The 26,455-nt window shown below is 40.3% G+C and overlaps 1 protein-coding gene across 14 annotated transcripts in view; it reads right to left on the reverse strand.

Moving 5' to 3' along the window:
- Positions 1-816: 816 nt before the first annotated feature.
- Positions 817-26,455, reverse strand: part of TRIP12 (thyroid hormone receptor interactor 12) — a 151,254-nt gene continuing 125,615 nt past the window's right edge. For 9 of the 14 annotated variants that reach the window (XM_055573669.1, XM_055573679.1, XM_055573678.1 and 6 more), the window contains 16 exons: positions 25,530-25,702; positions 24,988-25,061; positions 24,706-24,905; positions 23,954-24,081; positions 22,575-22,726; positions 21,747-21,889; positions 20,234-20,390; positions 16,006-16,104; positions 10,506-10,620; positions 10,061-10,215; positions 8,858-9,022; positions 5,404-5,568; positions 4,291-4,404; positions 2,820-2,914; positions 2,266-2,369; positions 817-1,355 (listed from right to left, as the gene is read on the reverse strand). In XM_055573669.1, coding sequence (XP_055429644.1) covers positions 1,159-1,355; positions 2,266-2,369; positions 2,820-2,914; positions 4,291-4,404; positions 5,404-5,568; positions 8,858-9,022; positions 10,061-10,215; positions 10,506-10,620; positions 16,006-16,104; positions 20,234-20,390; positions 21,747-21,889; positions 22,575-22,726; positions 23,954-24,081; positions 24,706-24,905; positions 24,988-25,061; positions 25,530-25,702 — 2,236 coding nt within the window. In that variant the 3' untranslated portion in view covers positions 817-1,158. The remainder of the gene's footprint in view (positions 1,356-2,265; positions 2,370-2,819; positions 2,915-4,290; positions 4,405-5,403; positions 5,569-8,857; positions 9,023-10,060; positions 10,216-10,505; positions 10,621-16,005; positions 16,105-20,233; positions 20,391-21,746; positions 21,890-22,574; positions 22,727-23,953; positions 24,082-24,705; positions 24,906-24,987; positions 25,062-25,529; positions 25,703-26,455) is intronic. The other 5 variants (XM_055573671.1, XM_055573681.1, XM_055573680.1 and 2 more) reach the window with 1 other exon arrangement.

A 26,455-nucleotide genomic window follows, 5' to 3' on the forward strand; every position in this document is an offset into this window, starting at 1 on the left:
GAATTATTGCAGATTTGAGAAATCAGCACACAAAACAACGGGACAGAGCACTGCTTACAGGTGTTCTGTCTGTGTCGAGACAAAGGCCGGGATGTTTGTCCCAGGTGAGCACTGGGAGGAGGGGAAGAGGAGACTGGAGCAACCAAAGACGATGGGGGAAAAAACTTAAAAATGAGAACAACGGGGAAAAGAAAAAAAATTTGTTTTTTTACTCCAATAGGGAATGAAAACTGCTAATTTTGCTTAAAACCATATATATCAATTCAAAATGCTCTGGCCATAGAATAATAAACATTGGCCAGGCCAAGTTGCAGAACTTTTTAACCGACACAAAAGAAACAAACAACCTCTCCCTGCCTCCACTACGGAGGGGGTGGTTGCAGGAATCACCATGTAATAAACAGTCCTAGCATGTCCCTGGTGTAAGGCCAGTGATACCCCATGGCTCTGTTACATCTAAACTCTTAGAAAAAGCTACCTAGTTATAAGGGCTGAATTATACTGACAATATACTTTAATTCCATGAATTTTAAATTGTATCTTAATTTGAGAACATGGAACAACAAAAGCCCATGGCTGACGAAGATGTACCAACTGTGGATTTTGTACACACAAAACCTGTGTGAGCAGCACAGACAGTACATGGGTCGGGGTGGGCAAACTCGAGAGGGGTGGGAGGGCACAGAGCGGAAAGCACAGAGCTCGCCTGCTCAACTGTTTCTGTCAAACACACGTGAGCCTGAATTTCTGTACAAGAGTTGTCTTTGGAGGAAGCAAAACTGCAGACTTAGCTAGATGGATACACACAGCCCAGAATTAAACTGCACAGCGACATTTATTGTTTCAGCCTGGAAAAACATCCCTTTTTTAAATTTCACACAGCAAAGCAAGTTAAAAACTTCACTCGTCAAATAAATGATAATTTAAACAAGAACTTGCTAAAGAAACCTCATCACAACAACGTTTTAGGGCCTGATCACTTTAAGTCCATGGGGCCATTAATGAAGAGGAACCAAGTGTCTCTTTTATATTCTGCAAGCCATTTTCCTACAACGAGAAGGCGTAACATGTTTCCTTGACTCAGGTGACACATTTAGAAAAGAAATCATGATTGCTGTCTTCTGCTGTAACAGGCAGACACCACGCTTCCTGATGCGATCAGGAAAGATGGAACGACTGCTGCCCTTCTCTTGCAGCCATCAACAGCTTTTCCCGCATTATCTCAAGGCTTGAATAGTCCGGCAACTTAAGATAGTTCACACAGGTCATGACAGAGGGTAGGAAGTCATCTGGGTTCTCTGTTGATTCGAAGGTCTTCCGGACAATGGTCAAAGGTGGATTCAAGCTCCGGAAGCCTGATGAAGAGGGAAGGAAGAAGGACAAAGGAATGTGGTAAGTTTACAGGACACCCGCCAGACAGCACAGGGAAAACTCGTGTCTCAACCATGAGGAGAATCGGTCTGGAATCACAAGCATAGGCACCCTTTCTTATCTACTTCCATCAGAAAACGTCCCACACTGCTCTGCTGCACAAAATGACCACACAGAGAAGGCACTTTTTCTTCCTGGGTAATGAACTCTACCCATTCAAGCTACACTGAGTGTAAGGACTCTGGTACCTGCTTTAATTACCAAAGTCACTATAACATGGCGGCAAACACTGCTTTATGCTTTCCTTATGTTTTTTAAAGAGTGTCAATTCAACCCATATTAGGATTCATTTCTGAAAAAAACAAGACTTTAGAACCACTTCTCATCTAAGGGTTTATAAAATGTACAAATGCCTGAGAGCCTGAATAGAGGGAAGCAGCATTACATGTACATGAGCAATCCTACTTCAGTGTAAGCGTCTCTATGAACTGCCTTGCTAGTGATCTCTCTTATCTCTTAGTACACTGAAAACTTAACATTGCAATATTATACAACTAGAAAGAAGAAGAAAGTGTTAGTTGCTCAGTTATGTCTGACTCTTTGCAACCCCATGGACTGTAGCCCACCAGGTTCCTCTGTCCATGGAATTCTCCAGGCAAGAATACTAGAGTGAGTTGCCATTCCCTTATCCAGGGGATCTTCCCAACCCAGGGACTGAACCCAGGTCTCCCACATTGCAGGCAGATTCTTTACCATTTGAGTCACCAGGGACCTAAGAGGCACTTGTAAGTCAAAAAATATCCTGCTGTTGGCACTGAAGTTTTGCATGCACACACACACTCTCTCTCACTACCCCCCTCCACACAGCTACAATAAATCAATAGTTGTACCCACCTCCAACAGGCAACCGTGGGCTACCTGTCACAAACTGGAGAAATAACCTCTGCTGTTCATTGTCAAAACTACTGAGAATCTCAAACAAGAACTTCACAGCCCGACTACAACAGAAATAAATACATCAAAGTTATCTCATCCTATTAAAATATACTTCTGACTTACAATGAGCTAGAGACTGTTAAATGTAAATATGACTACATATGAATTCACTTTATAAATGCACACAAATTTGTTCTGTTGTTACAGCTGGAATTCAAATGGAATGGTTACTCTGGTGATAAATGAGACTTGTCTGGGACTGTTACAGGTATTTCCACTCTACTGTACATAAAATGGGTAATGGGGTGACAAAAGCATCCCCATCTTTGCCTATCCTGCCCATTTTCACAGAAACACTTAGGGCAAAAAAGCCCAAAACCCCTTTCGGTCCTCAAGTCCCAGTCTTGAGAAATATGAAGCCAAAATATTGGAAAGCCTCCTTTAATAGGTAAACAAACTTTAAAATCTAGACCTATGTGTGTATCTGAAACCTGGCAGAGCCCAGGCCTTACCTGTCATGAGTGTAACCGTGATCTGGCCTGCAGCATTCCATCAGTGTCTTTGCATCCCAAGTGTCTGCTTTACTACCACACAGAAGCTGATCCAGCTGTGTGTTTAAACAAGGGCAACAGATTACTAAGGACACAACTGAGTGAAGCGGCACACGTTCTGTTTTGTGGTGTGCTGATACGAAGTCCACAAGCTTCTACCTGGTGCTCTTTATACAACGTGCTCTTCCACTATTAATCACAGATTCACTCTTCTCTGTAGCTGACAGTAACAGGTGCCCTGACCATCTGCAGGGACTAGGTTCTAGAGAAGCCTTTAACTGAACCAAAACCTACCTAATTCTTCCAATTTCTTTAGAGGCTTTAACTTCATCATCTACCTCTGACCAGAGAGATTTTAGAAATCCTGACTTTTAGAAACACAAGGGCACACAATAACAGAAGCTAACAGAGAGAATACTGAGCAGGAGAGAGAAGTGGGAGAAGAAAGCTGAACCAACAGCAAACAGGGAGGTTTTCCCGCTTTGCAAAGGCACTTCTATGCCAGATGGTTGTCTAGGACCAAGACAGTCAATACAGGACAGATGTTGGAAAGAAAGAAATGCTCATGTCCTTAGGATAAAAATCTAACATCAGTATCCAATTAAACCATCCCTCACCTGGTCGACTGCCCATTTGCAGGATGACTTGTCTACTTTGAGAAAATCCATTCCGCACATGTGAAATTTGCTATCTACTACATGTTACTCACTGTCAGGTACTTTATGTATCTTGTTCAGTGAGACAGAGTTTACCTCAATTTTATGAACGAGTCAGTCAGGTTATATATGAAAATCTGGATAAGGTCACATAGTTAATCAGTGAGGTTGTTGTTTAGTTACTAAGTTGTATCTGACTCTTTGCAACCCCATGGACTGTAGCCTGCCAGGCTCCTCTGTTCATGGGATTTCCTAGGCAAGAATACTGGAGTAGGCTGCCATTTCCTTCCCCAGGGGATCTTCCTGACTCAGGGTTGAACCTGCATCTCCTGCACTGGCAGGCAAATTCTTTATTGCTGAGCCACCTGGGAAACCCCAGGTAGTGGGGACCAGGATCCAATTCCAAAAGCAACCCTTGCTGTTTTCAATTCCAGGTGACACTTAGTGCCTAAAGGTGCCAGGTACACACGTTTTCAATAAGTAGCAAATCAGAGTGGACATAAAAATAATAGATTAAAATGCTAAGTCATTCAAAGATGTGCAGATTCAGCCAGAAAATATATTATACAGAAAATACTCTCATCATAATGAATATTCTTCCTCACTCAGGAAATGATCTTATTTTTCCCTAACTACCCTCTTAAAGCCCAACGTGCCACAATTTTATTTGCTCATAACAATAGGGTATCTGACTAAAAAGTACAGAGATACCTCACTAAGATAATTACAGGTATGGAACTAGAGATGACCATTTCTTTTGCACACAAGTTACTCACTTCTTCTGGGTAGAAGTACTGGAGATGACTGAGTGGGAAGACTGATTCAAATCCATCTCTAAATGAATCAAATTGCCTGGAAACACCTTCGTTTAGTGCCCAAAATATAACCAGCTGCAAAAAAGAAAAAAAAGTCTCTTTAAAAATCTGTGACCAGAGTTCAAGTTTCTTTCCTATTTAATATTTGGCAAAGTACAGCAAAATATCCTTCCTGATTACTTAAAAAAAAAAAAAAAAATTCCAAGGTCTTTAGAATATGTTCCAGAAAACTGCGTAAGTAACAGATAGGTCAGGTCAACTTCTGATTCAGGGTCTGGCCATTAAGAAAATGTAAAAAATGCCACATGCATTTATTTTTAGTGTGTTTTAAAATTTTATTTATATAATATCCCTGTGAGTTACAAATTACCTTATCAGATTAAAAACAGATGAAACTTCCCAGGAGGATGAAATGTTATTGAGAATTAAAAATAACATTTCAAGAGTCACAATTAATTTTGGAAAAGTCTGGCCTCAGAGCTGTAGGTGGCTTTCTGTCTAGAACCCAATGCTCTTTCCATTTAATGTCAGGAATAAAACAAAAGAAACTTTTCCAAAAGTAGTGATGATAAAGACGTATAGACTGCAATCTAAAATATAATTTGGATCAGTACAAAATTGTTTTTCCTTAATAAATAGGGTCAAGGATGGTGAGAGGGCAAACAAACATAAACATCTCTACACAGGTATGGAGAGCATCAAAGGCAATGAGGTCAAGTTAAGTGGCTTGAGGAGAGACAACACAAGGGATGTTCCTTTTCACTCATGTTTTTCTTAAACTAAGAAAATATGATGTTATTATATGGCATTCAAGCTTGAAGGCAGAGAGGTCACAGCTATACATGAGGCACTGTGAAATACCTGACAATGTATCAAGTGCAAACAGAAGTTAAGGCCTGAAAAAAGGGACTTCATGTAGTCACCCCAGGCACTGAAGGTCTCAAACCAGTCCTTGCAGCAGCTCCCAGACACGCACCTGTGCTCCCCGGATCACCCACCCTCCCTCATAGCAGTCGGCCCCACCCCACGTGACCACAGCTGGCCTTCTCTCCAGGGGATGTGGCCAGTACGCACTCTTAGATACTCCTCCAAATTGTGGATGGTGACCGGTATATCCTTTCCTCCTTTCTTTAGTTCAATGTTAGGAAACCCTGGCAGAGTGAAATCCAATCCCAGATCCTCCACGGAGCAGCCGTTCATAGTCAGGGTTTCTAATGCATATTGGAGGCTCTCTTTGGTCTAAAAAAAGTGGGGGAGGGTGTTTGTCACAAATAATAATTCACTCATTCATGTTTGTGTTTATAAAATAAAAGGCTAATAAATAATAAACTTCATAAGTTTCTTTAGCTCTTAGGCTGTTCTTTGTTATAATTTACACAAAGTCACTGAGATCACATAGGAAATAATCATAAACACTTCAAAATCCAACTATTCTTATATAAGAAAACAAGACTGAGTGTTCCTTCAAAATGAGATGTCTGCTACTCAGTTTGACCATACTCAAACAGATTTCACAGGTCATAATAGATAGTACCACTGGCTCAATGACATGAGTTTGAGTCAACTCCGGGAGTTGGCAATGGACAGGGAGGCCTGGCGTGCTGCAGTCCATGGGGTCGAAAAGAGTTGGACATGACTGAGTGACTGAACTGAACTGAATAGTCTGCATAATGGTTGATTTAAGAGTGCAGGCTCTAAAGCCAGACAAACTGTTCACAAATTTTCAGCTAATCTTAATGAATTCAAGGGGGAAAAAAAAAAAGTCACTCAGTTGTATTCTATTTTCTGGGACCCCATGTACTGTTTGTTGCCTGCCAGGCTCTTCTGTCTATGGAATTCTCCAGGAAAGAATACTGGAGTGCTAATTCCAATATATGTACGTAGCAAATAATAAGTAATATAACACAGCTAGGAAATTGCAAATACAAATAATGTACTTTCTAGTCAAAGTAGTTAACTTGTTTTCCCTGCAAGCTCAAATCTAAAGAACATCCAGAGATCCTTCGTTCTATTACTGCAGGCCCAGCATTAACAACTCTGCATTCATACAGCAACACTGCGATGAAAATGGTTTCAACGAATTCCTAAGAAAAGTCAAGCCCCACTCTAAAGATAGATGCATGTTAATAGCAGTTTGCATTACTCACTTTTTAAAAATGCTTAAGATTTTGAAGGCCTTACATAAAATATTATTTCTGAATCAAAGACCAACACACACAACTGCAAATTCTCTTTGAAAATAAGATGTCAGGACAAAGAAGGTAAATGACTTTCTGAATTAAAGATGCCCCTGGGTATGAAATTCATAGCGGTTAGACAGTCAAGATGCAGAAAAGTAATCACTTAACAACAACAAAAAAGACTAGGAAGTTCTGGTTAACAGTCACTTTTTAAAAGAGGAAACTGAAAGCCACTTAGGATTCCAGATAATTCAAAACATAGAGCCGGGGCGGGACAGAGTTATTTAACATTAAGGTAAAATGCTTTGTTGAGAATTTTTGCTTTTCTGCAAAAACACATGCTTATGTCTCTCTCAATTTGGGTACATCATTTCATGACACACAAGGAAGGTTTTCCATTTTTCATTTGAAATGCTTGTCAGCAAAAGGACTTAATAAAAACTCTTCATTTTAATGTTCTCCCACTGGAAAGCTCTCAACAACGTTATTATTGATAGGAATCTAGAATATACAGAACGTCCTTGAGATGTTTAAAAGGGATTAGCCGTTTTACATATTACATATTAAATTAAGAGCCACACTTTAGCCCATTTTCCACGTATTTTTCTAGAATTTAAATTACCAAGTGGACGCTCAGCTTGGACACCTTGTTCCATCTGTATGCTTTATAAATAACGAGGTAATACATTTGAGAATACCACCAGTCTTCCAGTTCTGGTTGAAGTTTTCTGGAATGTGGTTCTTTTGCTATGCATCTTACACTTTTAAATTGGTAACATGAGAATATAAACATTAGAAGAACAAATCTCAAAAGATCTGAGGAACCCAATGCAGCAGACTACACAGGAGACAAGGATACATAAGAGAGCTTGTAAAAGCTCTAAGACCATGGCCTCCAGAGGAGAGAGCCTGGGTTTGAAGTCCAGCTCTCAGGTATTTCAGCTAAGTGATCTTGGGTAGGCAACTCAAACTATCTGCCTTGGGTTTATCATGTGTAAGTGCGTAAATGTGTAAAGTAGGGATAACAAAAACATGTGTATTTCACAGGGGATTAAATGAATTAATACATGTAAGGCTGTTGGAACAGGGTCATGAATTGTACTTTATTGGTGGGGGGAGAAGTTTGAGGAGGGGTGGTTTGTGGTGGTACTGCCTTATTTACCTAAGAGATGATCTTGAATAAGATTACAGTAGTTTAAATTTTACAAAGTTGGTAAGCATAAACCTAACTGGTTCTAAAAATCCTAAAACAACAGATTTTATATAGAAAAGATGGATCTGGCTTCTTTAAAAATGAATTTCTCTTAATAAATGTTTATCCAAAAATTACCATTAATAATTATCAATAAATATGGGAGAGAAAATTCTTAAAAATCATCTTTCTTGACAAAAAGGTACTCTAAAAGCCCCATCTCCAATAAGCTCCTGAAACATAATGTTTTGCCTAGCTATAGAATCTTAATTCTTTATTCTTATTTTATGCAGTTTACAAAATATATGAGTTGATTTATCACTGGTCCATGTTACTTGCCCCAATATAAAGACGTCTGACTCTATGCCGCTTCTCAAAAAATAAAATTTTGTCTTCTTCCAATGTCAGATACAGAACCCTATTACTCTCAGACTGAATCAAATTATTTAATTTTGTTAATATATGAAGAATATACATTAATGATATAAAGATCAAGATTATTCATGAGATCTAACAGAGAAATCTCAACAGAAATAGTACCACCACCAATGACCTTTAAAAATACCTTCCTGAAATTTCTCTAGAAACAAATGGGTTGTTCCTAAATTAAGCCATCTTTTCAGAAAATCAATCTGCTGTCCTGAGAATAGCTTTATTGATTTAAATGCTTACTGAAAGAATTCAATATGACAGAGTATCTGCCTGGATACATAGTGAAGTCGCTCAGTCGTGTCTGACTCTTTGAGACCCCATGGACTGTAGCCTACCAGGCTTCTCAGTCCATGGGATTTTCCAGGCAAGAGTACTGGAGTGGGTTGCCATTTCCTTCTCCAGGGGATCTTCCCGACCCAGGGATCAAACCCAGGTCTCCTGCACTGTAGGCAGACACTTTACCCTCTGAGCCACCAGGGAAGCCCTGGGCCTGGATACATAATGTCCACCTAAAATGTAATAAACAAGCCCTATGGTTTTAGTTAGGGGTGTATTTTATTTGCTGGTCAAGTTGCTTACTCATCATCTGCTGTTATTACAGGCCATCTAACCCACTGTAAAATCATGTTTCACCTGTTATAATAACAATTAAACTCTTCCAATATAAAATAATAACCAGGTCGAACAGAAATCACTTAACACAGACCCTATCTTCTAAGCCTACCTGGGATTTATCTTGTTCAAGTCTTTTCTTCTGTCTGACGATGTCTTCGAGGTGATACACTGACCTGGCTACAACTGGGTCAATGTCAAACAAATCATGTGACGTCAGCGAAGTTTCTTGCCGGAGCATCCATTTATAAAAAGGTAAGCCCAGGGGAAGGTCCACCTAAAAGAGAAGATGCAAATGCTGTAGTCACATTAAGCTTCTAACAGTGCCTCCATGGGAGAAGGCGATGGCACCCCACTCCAGTACTCTTGCCTGGAAAATCCCATGGACGGAGGAGCCTGGTAGGCTGCACTCCATGAGGTCTCTAAGAGTTGGACACGACTGAGCGACTTCACTTTGACTTTTCACTTTCATGCATTGGAGAAGGAAATGGCAACCCACTGCAGTATTCTTGCCTGGAGAATCCCAGGGATGGCGGGGAGCGGGGAGGAGCCTGGTGGGCTGCCATCTATGTGGTCACACAGAGTTGGACGCGACTGAAAGCAGCAGCAGTGCCTCCATTCTTTAAATGACACTCCAAGAAGTCATCTTAAAAGGTGAAGTAATAATCCCCGGGGGGCGGGGGTGAAGACGACAAATTTAAAAACTGTTTCTCTTATTATATAAAACTGTCCCCATTTAAACTCAATCTGGGGCCCTGACAGTGAAAAAAAAACTGAATACTAAAGATTTCTATTTAAACACTGACCCTAAAAAGGAAGCTTTCAATAATGGACGTATATTCTCCATAAGGACCTCAACACCAAGAGATGTTCAGAGGCAGCTTACTCTATTTTGGACCAAGTGAACATAATTCTACTGTAGCCTGTATTACTGCACATTCAAAACAAGAATTTTAAAAGAAACAATTAGTTTTAATTAAAATGAAACTTCAAAAATAATTAACAGCTCATTTTTTTCAACCAAGATCCCCCAGAGATCAAGCCACCCTTGATTCTCTGAACCTCTGCTACCACAGGAGTGGTCCACAGACTGGCATCTGGGTATCACCTGGATGCTGGTAAGGAAATGTGGAAACCTAGGCCTGACCCATGAGCTGCTGAACCAAAACTGGATTTTCAAAGAAATTCTCCAAGCAATTCATGTGCACATTAACACTTGTGAAAGTGCTCTCTTAAAATACAGCATTAAGTGTAGGGGATTAAGGGACTGGCACAGAAGTATAACAGAACTGAAGAAAAACAACTCTAAACTTACCAATCTGAAATCCATGATAGCCTTGGCCATTAGTTTTCCTAAGAAGCGAAACTTCATTTTAACCTTTGCGATATGAGCTGGCTTAGCTGTCCTACCAAAGGGAAGCGCAAACAGGCCTTGGAGGTTTTGAATATACTTGGTCCCTTCTTGGCTTCCTATAAAACAAGTAAATCATCAAACTTTAGGTGTCATTTCACAAAACAAGGCAAAACCCGGTAATTAAGAACATTTAAGAAATTCAGTATTCTCAGGATCAGTCAGTAGATCACAGAATGAAGTCCTCTGGAGCTGGAAGGGCCTCTCTTATTGGATAAATGAGAAAACAAAGGTGAAAAGAAATGTCAGAGGTCCTGGCCCTCCACTGTAAGCTAAACATATATAATGAATTGTTATGGGCCCTTTACCTGATAATGGCAAACTGACACACTCACAGATGAGTTATTACCTTTTGGATTGCTAAGAGTTACTTCCTCCCCTCTCCAGAGACCCAAGTCAGCTCTCTGCAGTTCCTGAGATACAAGTGCATAAAACTCCAGTGTAGGCCCAAGACCTGTGCCAACCTACAGAGGAACAAAAGCAGGACAAGGGAAATTTTACAATCTGTGCTGGCCCCTTTTTTAACCTGCTGACCTTTTGGCAAAGTCGATACTAATAGCAATTGTTTATCAGGATATATTCAAGCCTACCCCCCAAACTGTTGTCTTCCCTCAGTCCTGGTCACCTAGATGGAGAGCCCTTTATCACTTCCCACTCCTTGTGGCCCCAACATTTAAATTGTATGGTTTAAGTTCGTACACTGACAAGATTAGTCTTGTAGCCTCATGCCCTGGCCTCAGGGATAGATGGCAGTGTCTGGAAGGGATCCCCTTCCCTTCTCTCTTTGTGAACTGTTCCCCTGGTCCAAGAACAGTTCCCATGTCCACTCTGCAGCAGAAGCCTCTGTAGCTTTTCCAGTTACTCTGCTCCTTTTTCAGAACTTACATTCTGGCTGCAAAAGGACTCATCACCTTACACTGCCATGATTTCACTCTATGCTAATGGCGTACCTCACCTGGGTTAACTTTAGTTCACCTTGTATCCTTTATAGTGCCTGGGCACATATTAGCCATTTAACAGAGGTTGCTGAATAAAACACACACAAAAACACGAAGGTCTGAACCCACATCAGCACTCACAGGGCTAACTCAGAGTGCGTTGGTGCTGCTTCAGATCCGGGGTGCCCTGGAGTCTCCCAAGAGCCGGGATACATACATGGTGGTGGCATGCCTTGGAGAGTCTGATTTGGGAGGTCTGATTTACAGCCTGGGCACTGATATTTTTAAACAAGCTCCAAAGGGGGAGCACTGAGTAAAAACCCCTCTTCCATGAGTCACATGATCCTGGCAGTCATCATTAACTTTCATGTCCTATGTGCTCACACCATAAATCAGATATGCAACTAATGACAAGTTTATACCATAGTTTATAAGCTTATTCTGTTTATAAGCTTATTCTAACCACAGTCCTGTTAGGAAGGTTCTATTTCACTTACTGATTACTAGTAAATAATGGGCATTATCTTACCATTAACATGGTTACTTTTTTAAAGGCACCCCCACTAGCTTAGATCTAGTCCACTGAGTAAGTGTAACTTTCCAAACAGCTACCTGCTTGGACCTGGCAACGCTTCCTGCCCCAGCTCACATCAGTCAGTACACAGTTTTAACTGCTATCAGCATTTACCTCCTGCTGCAACCAAAGCCTTGGAGCCATCCGTGTCTCTTCCCCTTCTTGCATCCCATGTAACAACCCTCCATTAAACCCTGGAAACCCCATCTTCAAAATCTGTGCTAAACTGGTAACCAAAGGATCTCTCATCTAGCCCAGTGCTGAAGCCTGCTAAGCGGTCTCTTGTGTCTCCACACCTCACATCCTACTCGAACAGCTCGAGAGTGATCCTCATACAGCCCAAGCTCACGTCATTCCTCCATGCCTTCCAAAGGCTCCCCACATCTCATTCAAGCAGAAGCTCAGGTTCTGAGCTCGGCCTGCATGTCCCGTGTGATCCCTTGACACCTTCTAGCTACCGTCATCCTTCAGCAGGACAAGAATTCTGCCTCAGGGCTTTTTGCTTCACTTCTCTTTTGCTAAGAGATAGTCTTTCCCCTAGATAGTAATGCTTGTGGTGGTTTAGTTTTTAACTTGTGTCTGACTCTTCTGACCCCAAGGACTGTAGCCCACAAGGTTCTTCTGTCCATGGGATTTTCCAGACAAGACTATTGGAGTGGGTTGCCATTTCCTTCTCCAGGGAATCTTGCCAAAGCAGGGATCAAACCCGTATCTCCTGCACTGTATGTGAATTCTTTATACCTCTAAGCCACCAGGGAAGTAAGAGTACTAACTGTTGCTCAAGTGTCAACTTACACCATCCTACCCCCGCCCCCATCATGCTCTTATTTTGCTTTAGTTTTCTTCAGCCCACATCCTAACATATATATGTGCACGTGAGTGAATGAGTGTGTATTGGCCTTCCCAAACTAAAAGCTCTGTGACAGTAAGGACTTTGTCTCTTTTGTCAGCTCTGGAGAAAGGTGGGAAAAGGCAGCAAAGAAAAAAACTGCATTAATACCCGGCGTCCACCAGAGGGTGCTTTAAAGCAATTATCCCTATCTCCTTTCAGGGTAATTACCCCAGGCTAAACAGAAATCACAGATCAAAGCAGCCTATTTTCTTCATCCCAATATTGTTATTTCTAACAGGAAAAATGACTCAACTTAAAATATTAAATGACATGGGAATCACTGCATCCACCTTCATTCTAGCAAGTCTCTGTGAGAGAGGAAGGACCAGGGCACAGCTGCTCTGACAAGTCACCCTGCACTGGGTGACCAGCAACCCTCCAGACCAACCTGACCTTTTCAGGGATCTTCATCCTACCCAGCCGCTTCTTAAAAAAAAAAAAAGCAGATATTCTGGTTTTGCATACTCAGTTTTTAAAGGAATGTGGAGGTACAAAACTTGCCAATCTCAAAATGTTTCTTTGGCATGTGGATCACTTACAGCGGAAAACAATCAAGGCCCAAAAGACGGAGAAGAAACTTTGACTCACTCGCTAACTGCCTAGAAGAATTAGACAAAGGGCCTGTCCCCAGAATAGAGCTATCACCAGTGGTATCTGCAAAGAATACAGGCCAGAGACGGCCAGGGACAGTTTGGGGGGTGGGGCAGCAGGGGACAGAGCCTTGAGAGCAGAGTCCACTCTTGGGTCCCATTGTCGCTGCCTGGCCCAGCAAATATTTGTTTACGAAACATCTGCTCCATGTGAATTGCCTTCCTCTCCTTTGAAGTCTGAAACCACTACCCCCACATCCTCTTTTGTCTTTGGGCTGAAGGTGGTATTTAAGATGAGAGCTTTGACCATTTTGATGAGTTAAGAGTCTGTTTCATTTTTTCCTATAATCTGTCCCATGCCAATTTCGTAGACCAGGCAGAAGAATCTAGAAGGGTAGAGGAAAATGTCTTCCTCTCCAACAGGCAGGAAAAACATAAAGGTCTAAAAACAAACACTGAAAAACAAAAACAGTTTGACAACTCTCTTATTTGAAATTTTGAAAGTCTTTTTCTTTCCAAAATTAAAGCTTATATACTAACACATATTAATACCATGGGAGAAGGCAATGGCACCCCACTCCAGTACTCTTGCCTGGAAAATCCCATGGATGGAGGAGCCTGGTAGGCTGTAGTCCATGGGGTCGCTAGGAGTCGGACACGACTGAGCAACTTCACTTTCACTTTTCACTTTCATGCATTGGAGGAGGAAATGGCAACCTACTCCAGTGTTCTTGCCTGGAGAGTTCCAGGGACGGGGGAGCCTGATGGGCTGCTGTCTATGGGGTCGCACAGAGTCGGGACACGACTGAAGTGACTTAGCATAGCATAGCATAGCATTAACACCATGTGACAGATAATGTGCTTTTTATATTTTAGCTCATTTAATCATTTTAACAACATAATGGGGTAGGTACATTTATTGTGCCCTTTGCTGAGTTATCACTGGGGAGTTTACATAACTTGCCCAACTTCATATAGTCAGTAAGTGGCAGCACCAGACTTGCCAGTCTAGGCTCCTAACCTTTCACTGTTGGGGCGGCTGGGTCACCTGTAGCTTCAAATCCTGGGCTTGGGTGGTTTGCTGAGCCCAGAGACTGGCTTAGTTCCTCCCTGGCTTACCAGTCATCTCTATTTGATAATGGAGCCCATTTTGTTCTGACATTTTAGATCAAGTTTCTTCTAGAGCTAGTGAGAAAGACTTCCTAACAGCCACCAGCTGACTTAAACGGTTGAATATGGCTTATAACCTGAGGCCCTGGGCACATATGAAGCCAGCACCCCTCCCAACTCCTCTTCCCCAACGAAGCCAGCTCACAGACTCTATGTTTGCAGAATCATCAGGTGAGACTCATTAATGAAAATCATAAAATTATGATTTCTCTATCAGTAATTCAATCCTGTCCCCTGGAATAATCAGTGTGATGCTATTCTGACTTGTTTAGGACTCATGTAAGATGCAACCTGAAGAGAGGCATTAAGGATGAGAGAGAAAGGACTCTCATGCCTGGTGAGAGGAAACTACGGAGTTAAAAAAAGTTGACAAAGCATGTTTAAATAACCAAGCAGACCAAGCTGACTAGGGCAAAGATCTTACAGTTTTATAAATAAGAAATCTGGGTTTGTAAACATATAAGTACTGTATCTCTTCAGCCTGGCAGATTAGTTTGTGGGGTTGCAGAGAGTTGGACACGACTGAGTGACTGAGTCAGCTAGCAATCAGTGTAATGGAACATTATATGTTATGTTCATGAGTTTTAGAAATCTAAAGACTTAAGTTTTGTCCTAAGGAAAAAAAAATTAAGGGAAAGAGAAAGGAAAGCATCCTCAGGAAACTCAATACTTCTGGGTCAAAGTAGACAGAAAATCATTATTTCTGTCAAAATCTGATTATTTCTGTCAAAATCAGTGAGCCTCTGGTGCACTGGCCTGGCTGTTTAAAAACATCTCAAAAGAAACAAAAGACAAAGATTAGAAAGAAAAGCTGTCTTTTTTCATTGATGACATGACTGTCTCCAACATGGATCAGTTAACTACAGCTCACGCCTACTGCCTGCTTTGTACAGTCTGTAAACTAAGAATGAGTTTACAATAATAAAAATTCTTGAACAGTATCTCATAATGTGTAAAAATTACATGACTTCAAATTTCAATGACTACAAATAAAGTTTCACTGACACAAGGCCACGCTCGTTTCATGTCTGTATTGTGCAGGGCCATGTTCACGCTACCAAGGCAGAGCTGAGGTGTTCTGATGAAGATCCAAGGGCCCACAAGTCTGAAATATTTATTTTCTTGCTCTTTATAGAAAAGTTACCCAAGCCCTGTATCTACAACCCTCCCAAACGATCAATTTAGAAATTTCCAGAACCAGTAAGTTTATCAAGGTCACAGGAAACAAAGTCAAGGTGAATAAAGGCTGGGGACTGACTGTAAAATGGTCGAAAAGAACTTCTTGTGGTGATGGGATTTTATTCTTTATCTTGACGTGGTAGTGGTTATAGACTGAATACATCTATCAATTTTCAGAAATGTGTAACTTAATGATAAAAGAGTGAATTTATATGAGTTGTAGCTCAGTAAACAGTAGTTGGAAGATTTTGAAAGTTATATTTAAAATCTTTCACTTTATCAACCTAAACAAACACTTGCTTTTATGCCAGGGGAAAAAACCCCTGTCTTTCATTATACAATGTAACCTCAAAAAATGGAGAACTTGCAACAAATCACTGAAGGGAAAACAGACTAAATCTCAGGTTCTGAGATAAATTTCCCAATCATCTTTTAGAATTTCACAGGACCAAGAAACTCCAGTGCCATCTTGTCACAAGCACAAGTCAACAGCCTCCTAAGCTCACCTCATTTTCATACTGGATTTCTAACATGGCCCTTGAGCTGCCAAGATCCTGCATCACAGACTCCGCTTGTTTCAGCAGCTCCTCTCTGTTCACAGTACGCTACAAAAGCAAATACAAATGTGAGGAGATTTTAATAAACATGTGGTATTTCTCTCAGCGGGAGGGCGGGGGGGCGTGGCGGGGGAAGGAATCAATTCAATTGTTAAAAATTATTTCTTAAAAAAAGCACACCTCAAAATGTTTAAGATACAGATGCAGTGCTACAAACATAAACAACATCCTGCTATCGTGAAGAAAAGCTGAGTGTAATTACTATCTTGAGCCCATGGGATATTCAGAAAATTCAAGATGGTAAAGGAAGGATCTCTGTAACCTTCTCAAACATCAATGGAATTCAGAGCTGTGGCTCCACAAAGTCTCGCTGGGTACATTTGCAGATGATGGAGAAGTAACCGTGCAGGTGATAGCTGAGCAGCAGACCGCTGCCTGGCTCTGACCTGCAGAGATCCTACAAGCACTACTGCAAACATCTACTGAGGATTCATGGCGCCAAGAAAGGTACTGACAGATTCCCAAATTCTACCACTGCTTTGTGTTTCAGAATGATAAATGATATGAACAAAGACAGGATTTAAAAAAATGTTTTTCTGTTTCACTTCTCATTCCTCCCAATCCCCCCTCTTTAAGGCCATTACTAATGGCTTTCATGAGACTTCTGGAGACAGACGTTTTTATTACAAAGACAGACTTGAGTAAGACTCCTCAGCAAGAAAGACACAGATGAACACAGAAGTCCTGAGGAAAAGGCAGTGCAGTGTGGGAAGTGCAAGACAGGTCTTGGATGGAAACAGCCCAGGGCTGTGTGGTTTAGAGCTATCAATGTGAGGCCAGGATTAGAAGCACAAAAAAATGAAGTCAGCAACACAAGGGCTGACTGGCTTAGACACATGAACACATCAGGGATGTGATGTATCTTTTCTGATTGAACTGATTCACCAAGGGAATGATGTGGATTTGATTAATTCTGCCTACAGCATAAAGGCATTAGTTATAAAAGGGAGACCGAGTTCATAATTTAGAAAGAAAAGGAAGTCTCAGTTAAAGAACACAGATGATGTTTTTCTGTTTGGAGACTAAAAGAGAAAAACAATCATAAAAATCATTATAGAAACTGAGGATGGGAGAGGACTCTTACTGGAGTAAAGAAGAATCTCAAGAGATTCTAAGAGATTGACAGGAAAATATGGAGAACACATATGGATAAGAAGAAAACCAAAGACTATGACTAAGGTAGGTCCATGAATCAAGCTCCATGTTAGATCCATGAATCAAGGCAAACTGGAAGTGGTCAAACAGGAGATGGCAAGAGTGAACATCGACATTTTAGGAATTGGCAAACTAAAATGGACTGGAATGGCTAAATTTAACTCAGAAGACCATTACATCTATGACTGTGGGTAAGAATCCCTTAGAAGAAATGGAGTAGCCATCATGGTCAACAAAAGAGTCTGAAATGCAGTACTTGGATGTAATCTCAAAAACAAGAGAATTATCTCTGTTCGTTTCCAAGGCAAACCATTCAGTATCACAGTAATCCAAGTCTATGCCTCAACCAGTAATGCCAAAGAAGCTGAAGTTGAACGGTTCTATGAAGATCTACAAGACCTTCTAGAACTAACACCCAAAAAAGATGTCCTTTTCATTATAGGGGACTAGAATGCAAAAGTAGGAAGTCAAGAGATACCTGGAGTAACAGGCAAATCTGGCCTTGGAGTACAAAACAAAGCAGGGAAAAGGCTAACAGTGTTTTCCCAAGAGAACACACTGGTCATAACAAACACCCTCTTCAAGCAACATAGGAGAAGACTCTATACATGTACATCACCAGATGGTCAATACCAAAATCAGACTGACTACATTCTTTGCAGCCAAAGACAGAGAAGCTCTATACAGTCAGCAAACACAAGACTGGGAACTGACTGTGGCTAAGATCATGAATTCCTTATTACCAAATTTAGACTTAAATTGAAGAAGGTAGGGAAAACCACTAGACCATTCAGGTATGACCTAAATCAAATCCCTTACAATTATACAGCGGAAGTGATAAATAGATTCAAGGGATTAGATCTGATAGACGGAGTGCCTAAAGAACTATGGTCAGAGGTTCCTGGCGTTGTATAGGAGGCAGTGATCAAGACCATCCACAAGCAAACGAAATGCCAAAAAGGCAAAATGGCTGTCTGAGGAGGCCTTACAAATAGCTGAGAAAAGAAAAGACGTGAAAGGCAAAGGAGAAAAGGAAAGACATACCCATTTGAATGCAGAGTTCCAAAGAATAGCAGGGAGAGATAAGAAAGCCTTCCTCAGCAATCAGTGCAAAAAAATAGAGGAAAACAATAGAATGGGAAAGACTAGAAATCTCTTCAAGAAAATTAGAGATACCAAGGGAACAGTTCATGCAAAGATGGGCACAATAAAGGACAGAAATGGTATGGACCTAACAGAAGCAGAAGATATTAAGAAGAGGTGGCAAGAATACACAGAAGAACCATGCAAAAAAGATCTTCATGATCCAGATAACCACAATGGTGTGATCAGTCACCTAGAGCCAGACATCCTGGAATGCAAAGTCAAGTCGGCCTTAGGAAGCATCACTACGAACAAAGCTAGTGGAGGTGATGGAACTCCAGTTGAGCTATTTCAAATCCTAAAAGACAATGCTGTGAAAGTGCTGCACTCAATATGCCAGCAAATCTGGAAAACTCAGCAGTGGCCATGGGACTGGAAAAGGTCAGTTTTCATTCCAATCCCAAAGAAAGGCAATGCCAAAGAATGTTCAAACTACTGCACAATTGCACTCGTCTCACATGCTAGCAAAGTAATGCTCAAAATTCTCCAACAGGCTTCAGCAGTATGTGAACCATGAACTTCCAGATGTTCAAGCTGGATTTAGAAAAGGCAGAGGAACCAGAGATCAAATTGACAACATCTGTTGGATCACTGACAAAACAAGAGAGTTCCAGAAAAACATCTACTTCTGCTTTATTGACTACGCCAAAGCCTTTGACTGTGTGGATCACAACAGACTGTAGAAAATGCTTCAAGCGATGGGAATACCCAACCACCTGACCTGCCTCCTGAGAAATCTGTATGCTGGTCAAGAAGCAACAGTTAGAACTGGACATGGAACAACAGACTGGTTCCAAATCAAGAAAAAAGTACATCAAAGCTGTATATTGTTACCCTGCTTATTAAACTGTAGGCAGAGTACATCATGAGACATGCTGGGCTGGATGAAGCACAAGCTGGAATCAAGATTGCCGGGAGAAATATCAATAACTTCAGATATGCAGATGATACCACCCTTATGGCAGAAAGTGATACCACCCTTATGGCAGAAAGAGCCTCTTGATGAAAGTGAAAGAGGAGAGTGAAAAAGCTGGCTTAAAGCTCAACATTCACAGGACTAAGATGATGGCATCCGGTCCCATCACTTCATGGCAAATAGATATGGAAACAGTGACAAACTATTTTTGGGGGCTCCAAAATCACTGCAGGTGGTAACTGCAGCCATGAAATTAAAAGACACTTGCTCCTTGCAAGAAAAGTTATGACTAACCTAAACAGCATATTAAAAAGCAGAGAGAGACATTACTTTGCCAACAAAGGTCTGACTAGTCAAAGCTATGGTTTTTTCAGTAGTCATGTATGGATGTGAGAGCTGGACTATACAGAAAGCTGAGCACTGAAGAATTGATGCTTTAGAACTGTGGTGTTAAAGAAGACTCTTGAGAGTCCCGTGGACTGCAAGGAGATCCAACCAGTCCATCCTAAAGGAGATCAGTCGTAAATATTCACTGGAAGGACTGATGATAAAGCTGAAACTCCAATACTCTGGCCACCTTATGCGAAGAACTGACTCACTGGAAAAGATCCTGATGCTGGGAAAGATTGAAGGCAGGAGGGGAAGGGGACAACAGAGGATGAGATGGTTGGATGACATCACTGACTCAATGGACATGAGTTTGAGTAAGCTCTGGGAACTGGTGACATGACAGGGAGGCCTAGCGTGCTGTAGTCCATAGTGTCGCAAATAGTTGAACATGACTGAGTGACTGAACTCGTCTGTAAACCAACAGGGAGAATTAGATGCATCACACATGTAGTTTTCCCACTATTTTAAAAGCTCAGTATGACTTAACTTTAAATACTTATGGGAGAAACTTACTTTTTTTCTGTCCAATCTAGGTGCAACTCTGCTATCTTGAGAATCAGACTGGTTGATCTCTGGGTTGGTATCAAGTAATCTTTGCATTGCTCGGTCCCGATCAAATGCAGTTACATAGAAAAGCATTTGCCGGGTATCAAAAGGGAAGAAAAATGGGCTGTAAAAAGATGCAATGTAAATTTATTAACTGAATTAGAATCAGAACCCACTTAAAAATCCTATCTTAGAAACAACTTTTGATATGATACACATTAATAATTACAATGTAATCAATAAAAACGGTCTACTCAAACTAATTTTGAATAATTTTCATAATTCTTGCATGAACTTTCTAAGTGATTTAGTACTAATACATTAAGCAGCCATTCACTATGAAATCTGAAATTCAACCACGAAGATCAAGTCCATCTAAGATCATCTTAAATCCACCCAACAATCTCTTAGTAAATACGTATAACATGATTTGCTCAGTTGCTCAGTCGTGTCTGACTCTTTGCGACCCCATGGACTGTAGCCTACCAGGCTCCTCCATCCATGGGATTTTCCAGGCAAGCATACTGGAGTGGGTTGACATTTCATGATTAGGGAAGGCTAAATTTTAAAATATAATCACCACTTCACCAGGCTGCCAGCCCACCCCATTCCACCATACACACACAAGTAATGGTTTTACTAAACTTATGATTTTCCTCTTAGTTTTGGCATTTGTCAAGTCACTCAAAAACTGCCAAAAGGCAGCTGGTGGTTTTTTAAAAAATGAACGCTGCAGTAACATAGGCCTTGCTACCTCCTGATACACGATTTTGGAAGATCTTGACACAGAGCTGCCAAGAGCATTTCTTAGGGCTTCCCTGGTGGCTCAGAGGGTAAAGTGACTGCCTGCAATTCAGGAGACCTGGGTTTGATCCCTGGGTCAGGAAGATCCCCTGGAGAAGGAAATGGCAACCCACTTCAGTATTCTTGCCTGGAAAAATCCCATGGACAGAGAAGCCTGGTAGACTACAGTCCATGAGATCGCAGAGAGTTGGACACGACTGAGTGACTTCACTTGAACATTCAGTATCCATCCTGTCCAATATGGAAATTCAGGCAAGGATGTGGAGAATGTGACTAGAAAACTCAATTTTCTTTCATTTTAATTCATCTAAATGTAAATACAGCCACATGTGGCTGTGGTTACTGCATTGAGCAGTGTAGTCCTATTGTCTCTGAGAATGTAGGTCTGGACCCAAAGAGGCTTGGCAAATCAACCAACTCCACCTTTGGTTTCCAATTTTATGATGGACGACAGTCAAATCTCTTTGGTCAAATATCCTTCTTTTCTTTCCTATTTCACATATAAAGACACTATCAAGTAGACCCAGGACTGGCCCCAGTTCACCCTGTCTGGCCACTAAAGTGACACCATTAAATATGCTCAACTAAAGACTATGCTTTTGTAACAAATTATGTTGTGTTACCAACACAAATGGTAACACTCTCAAGGCCACCAGGACAGAAGTGATTGTCTTACCAGGTTTTTCCTAGTTCAGTGAGCCATGTAGGGATGTTTCCTGTCATGATTACCAAAGGATCTTGAAGCTGCCTATTTGCTTTTGCTGTCAACTTACTGTTAATAAATTCACTAGTTGGGATAATCTCCTTGCACATTGCATTCTGTAAAAAAAAAAAAAAAAAAAAAAGTCTATTATGTAGTAAAACATGAGGATTATGTTTCTGATCGTCTCCTTTACCCCCAAATAAGTACAGAGTGCTTAGATATCCCCTGCTGGCTTCTAACATACAGCTTCTCGTTGGTATGTCCCAACCCAAACAACAATTTTTACAATGCATAGCTGAAACATCCCAACCCCCACAGGCCGCTGGCACTAGCTCAGCCATGGACACACTAGCTGATGTTTCAAGCAAGGCCAACTCCCCTTCATTCTTCCCTCCATTATTTTTATGTATTGAAGACAGCATTCAACTTTTGCCTGACCTCATATACATCTTGAATAAATGGACTTTAAGCTAAACGTACCTAAAGATTTAATTACAATAAATTAATGTTCAATTTTTACTTTGCTGCTTGATTTGACAAATTATAGCTAGAGAATAATTTATGAGTCTGCCAAGAGAACTAATCCAAGAACATGGGGTGGGGGCAGGGAGGGAGAGGAAGGGAGAAGCTCCCCTGACAAGTACACTGCAAGTCACTGGGCTGGGATTCCCGCTATTTGGCTGAATCACTGTTTTTCTTTCTAGTACAACAGGAAATTGATCAACCACTAGACAGAAACTATTAGATAACATGTTATGACAATGCAACAGGAAAACTTCAAAAGTAGGCAGCATTACTCACATCATACAAGTAATACCAGTATCTACTGACGGCGTGTAAAACTCTTAAAAGAAGAATTACATCTAATGACGGGTCTTCAAAAGTTATATTTTCGGGTGCTGTGGGTATGAGGTAAACTTCTAAAGGATTTGATACGGACGGGCACACTCCATCTAGAGGGCAAAAGTTCAAAGTTAAGTGCTGATCAAAGTTAGAGTGTTGTAGCTAATGGAGCCAGCATCATCTCATTGTGCCTAAAACAGTGACCACAAGTGATTAAGGTTTAACGCTCAGTATCTTATTAATAAGTACTGATAGCTTAAACATTTCTTTCTCCTTATCTTATAGATAAATCATCCAGGCTTAGGAAAATTTCACTTTTCCTCCCATACAAATACACTATAGAGAAAAACTGACTCCTTTGTATTTCCTCTTTACACTAGAAAGACAGTTAACAAGAAAATGGCCATAGAGGAGTAAAGACAAAATATTTACGTTCACAGTAATAGATATTTCCTGGATCTTTTAATATCCAGTTTAAAATGACCATATAAAACAGACAAACACTAGCAAGTTTTAAGGACATGACAGAATGTGACAGTTTCAAGTAGGAGCTCAGATTTCTTTGCTGTTAGATCTCACAAATAGCAATTAAAAAAAAAAAGACTGAGCTGTTATCATTTACTTTTACCAAGCAAAGAAATTAAAAAGTGCAACATGATCACTGCATAAAAGGGCAATTTTTTAATATTGAAAACACAGAGACAAATATCTCACAATAAAGACCTTCTTATGTTGAAAAAAACTTAGTTCTATGAAAAACTAAATTGCTATGATCACTTATTTCTGTAGACCAGGGAAATTTCAACATCACCAGTGACTGGAAACCCCTGATAGGGAGTGGTCCCCCAGGAAAGCAGCCTATCAGTAAGGCATGGTTACCATCATATTAAAAAAAGGTTGGAAATGAGCAAAATCAGACTGGAAGGAAATACTACGAAGGAAGGTAAGTCAACTGGGAGGTGTCAACTACTTTCGGTAGTCATTTTATATCCTGGCAAAACTTTCTATTGCTTCTATAACTGTTAGATCATGCTATTATAACGAGTAACAATAAAAGCTAAGGGACACCCTGCCAATGACCAATCTCTTCTTTAGTGAATATGTTCTACTAATGAAATTTGCCTTTGATTTCATGAAAAAGTTTTTCCCAATATTCTCTGAAGATAAGGTTTCACACTGTTCAATTTAAAGCAACCAAGTGTTTGTAGTAATTTATATCTTTATAAATTATACATAAAGCTTTTACTACTAGATATAAAACACTGTTAAAACCTTGAGGGCAGGAAGTCTACTGCCCCACAGCAGTGGCAATCCACTGCCCCGTCGGCATCGCTCACCATTCCACAGCTCATCATGCTTTTTTGCATTTCTAGGGGAAGTTTTTGTTGGAGCTGTCTGGGCTCTTCCTCTTTTACCACCAACACAATCTTTATTACTTTCTTCATCCTCTCGCACAGGTTTGTACCTAAAGTAATAGAGTATGAAAACCAAAAGTAGATTTTAAAACTGCAAGTTATTCTTTAAGGCCAAAGTGCAAGCCACAGATATCACAGTTACCAGAACAACTCTCTGAGATCTAGCCTCTCTCCCTAGTTTTGGATTTGGAGAAATGTCAGTGGGACTGCAAAGACCCCCCGAGACTACCATCCTAGGAGAGGCCAACTCCAAGGGCTGGTTCTGGGAAGAATCACTCTCTTTCAATAAGTATGCAGACATTCATCAGCAACGTAGGAAACTGCACCCAAATGCCTCGAAGGGATAAAAGGTGCCAAACTTCCTACTACCTACAGGAACATCATCTTATGTTCTTTTATGACTTATTTAAAGACTTGAAGCTACTAGAAAAGTAGAGACAAGTTATGATTATTTATTGCCCAAACACATTTTCATGTAGATTTAATGAGGAAGCTAACACACACACACACACACACACACACACACACACACAAGATGGAATGCTGAAAGTGGCTTTCAATAACAAACTACAGAATTTAGAGTACATTCTCTCCTTATGCAAGCCAGCCAGTAATAGGAATTCCAAAACACACGAAAACTGCTGATGAAAAACTAAAGTCATTTTCAGACTTGCCATATCGTATGAGTTTTCGTCCAAATACCAGCTCTTCCTAGAGGATTGCTCTCGTCATCCGTGGACTCCCGTTCATCTTCAGCCTGTATACTGAACTGCCGTACTGCCTGATACACAGTCATGTTATACGGTAGCAAATGCTCTCCGATGTAAAACTGTAGCCTGTGTCTCACATTTCCGGAATTTAAGAACTGAGCAGCCTAAACAGAGCAAAAACAAAATCCTTTTAAGCTATCGGCCTCGAACTTTACACATTAAAACATGGTGGGAATAGCACCCTACCAGAGATTCGTCTATTTCCTCATCAGAGCCATCGTCGTCACTGTCTTCGTCATCTTCTCTTACTCTTCCATACCCTAAGAACCCAAGAAGTCTGTTAAATTCCTGGCAATTTTGGGTGGCAAAGAAAAACCTATATATATGCTTGTTAAACTAACATACTCCTAGAAAAATATGTATATTACATTTTGATCTAATCATTCCTGGAAAAACATATATATTACCCTTTGATCTACAAAGCAGAAAGATCTAAGAAAACTGCCAGGTACAAAATGTCACATCTATTACATTACATTACAAAATGTCATTTCTATTACACCAGCATAAATTAACCCATCACCCACCCAGTCATCCAAGCAAGCAGTCAACCCCTAAAAAAATTTAACATTTCTATATACTACATATAAAGTAAGTAATGAGCACACAAGTTCCTGATGCTAGGTTTTGACAAACACAATGAACAGGGAGATAATTTATATATCCTTTAATGTTCATTTCATCCCAAATGTACACATAAACACACAATATACATATATAGAAAGTACCTCTAACTACAAGATATCTCTCAATAGCCTGCACCAAAGCCAGGGGGTCAATCTTGACAGGTCCACCCTTCCACTGCTTCACATTTGCACAGTCTGGATGTCTTTGTAACTGGCATTTTAACTGATGTGTGTTGAAAAATTTTAAAGCCTGTGATCCTCTGTTGAGAGAGAAGCTCAAGATAATTTGTGAAAAAAAGTTATTCTATTATTTTCAAAATCAGCATACATTAATTAAAATAAAAGCATAATAATACAAACTCTGCATCTTCCTGGGGCACAAAGTAACTATGTAAATAGTACAGCCAGCAATTCCAAGTTACTGGAAAAGACTTATCATAAAACAGGATGTGCACACATGCATATGAGTACATTCAATCAACATTTCACCTCTGTCCCACCATGAACCTATGTGAGCAGAAATACCTCACCACTGAGAATGAATTATTTCCCCAGGATAAAAATTCCTGAACCATTTGAGCATGCTCATTTCTGCAATATTTTGCCATTACCTACTAAGTCCTATTTATTTAAAAACAAACAATAAACCCTCATTTTTTGCTTTCAAAGATTTCAGCTACAAAATTACTTTAAAAACTAACCTTTACATTTTACTTTGCTACAGTCTTTTGAGTGAAGCAGTTTGACAGCTACATCAGTCTACACCTGGTAATGATATTTAATTACTCATTTCTGAAAAGGTCTGGCAAGAGTAAGATACAGAGGAGTTTGAAATGCAGCTATGAGGTTTGATAAGGCATGCAAATAGGGGTATCAGAAAGAATATTCCATTATATTCATACATACATATGCAAACATACATACTTTACACAAGATCAGATAAAAATGAAAAATGTTATGGTTTTCTCATGTATGTATTAGAAAGTACCCTTTAGTTCATAAAAATCTTCCAGGACAGTTTAATAATC

The sequence above is a fragment of the Bubalus kerabau genome, chromosome 3, assembly GCF_029407905.1.
Source record: "Bubalus kerabau isolate K-KA32 ecotype Philippines breed swamp buffalo chromosome 3, PCC_UOA_SB_1v2, whole genome shotgun sequence".
NCBI classification, from domain to species: Eukaryota; Metazoa; Chordata; class Mammalia; order Artiodactyla; family Bovidae; genus Bubalus; species Bubalus kerabau.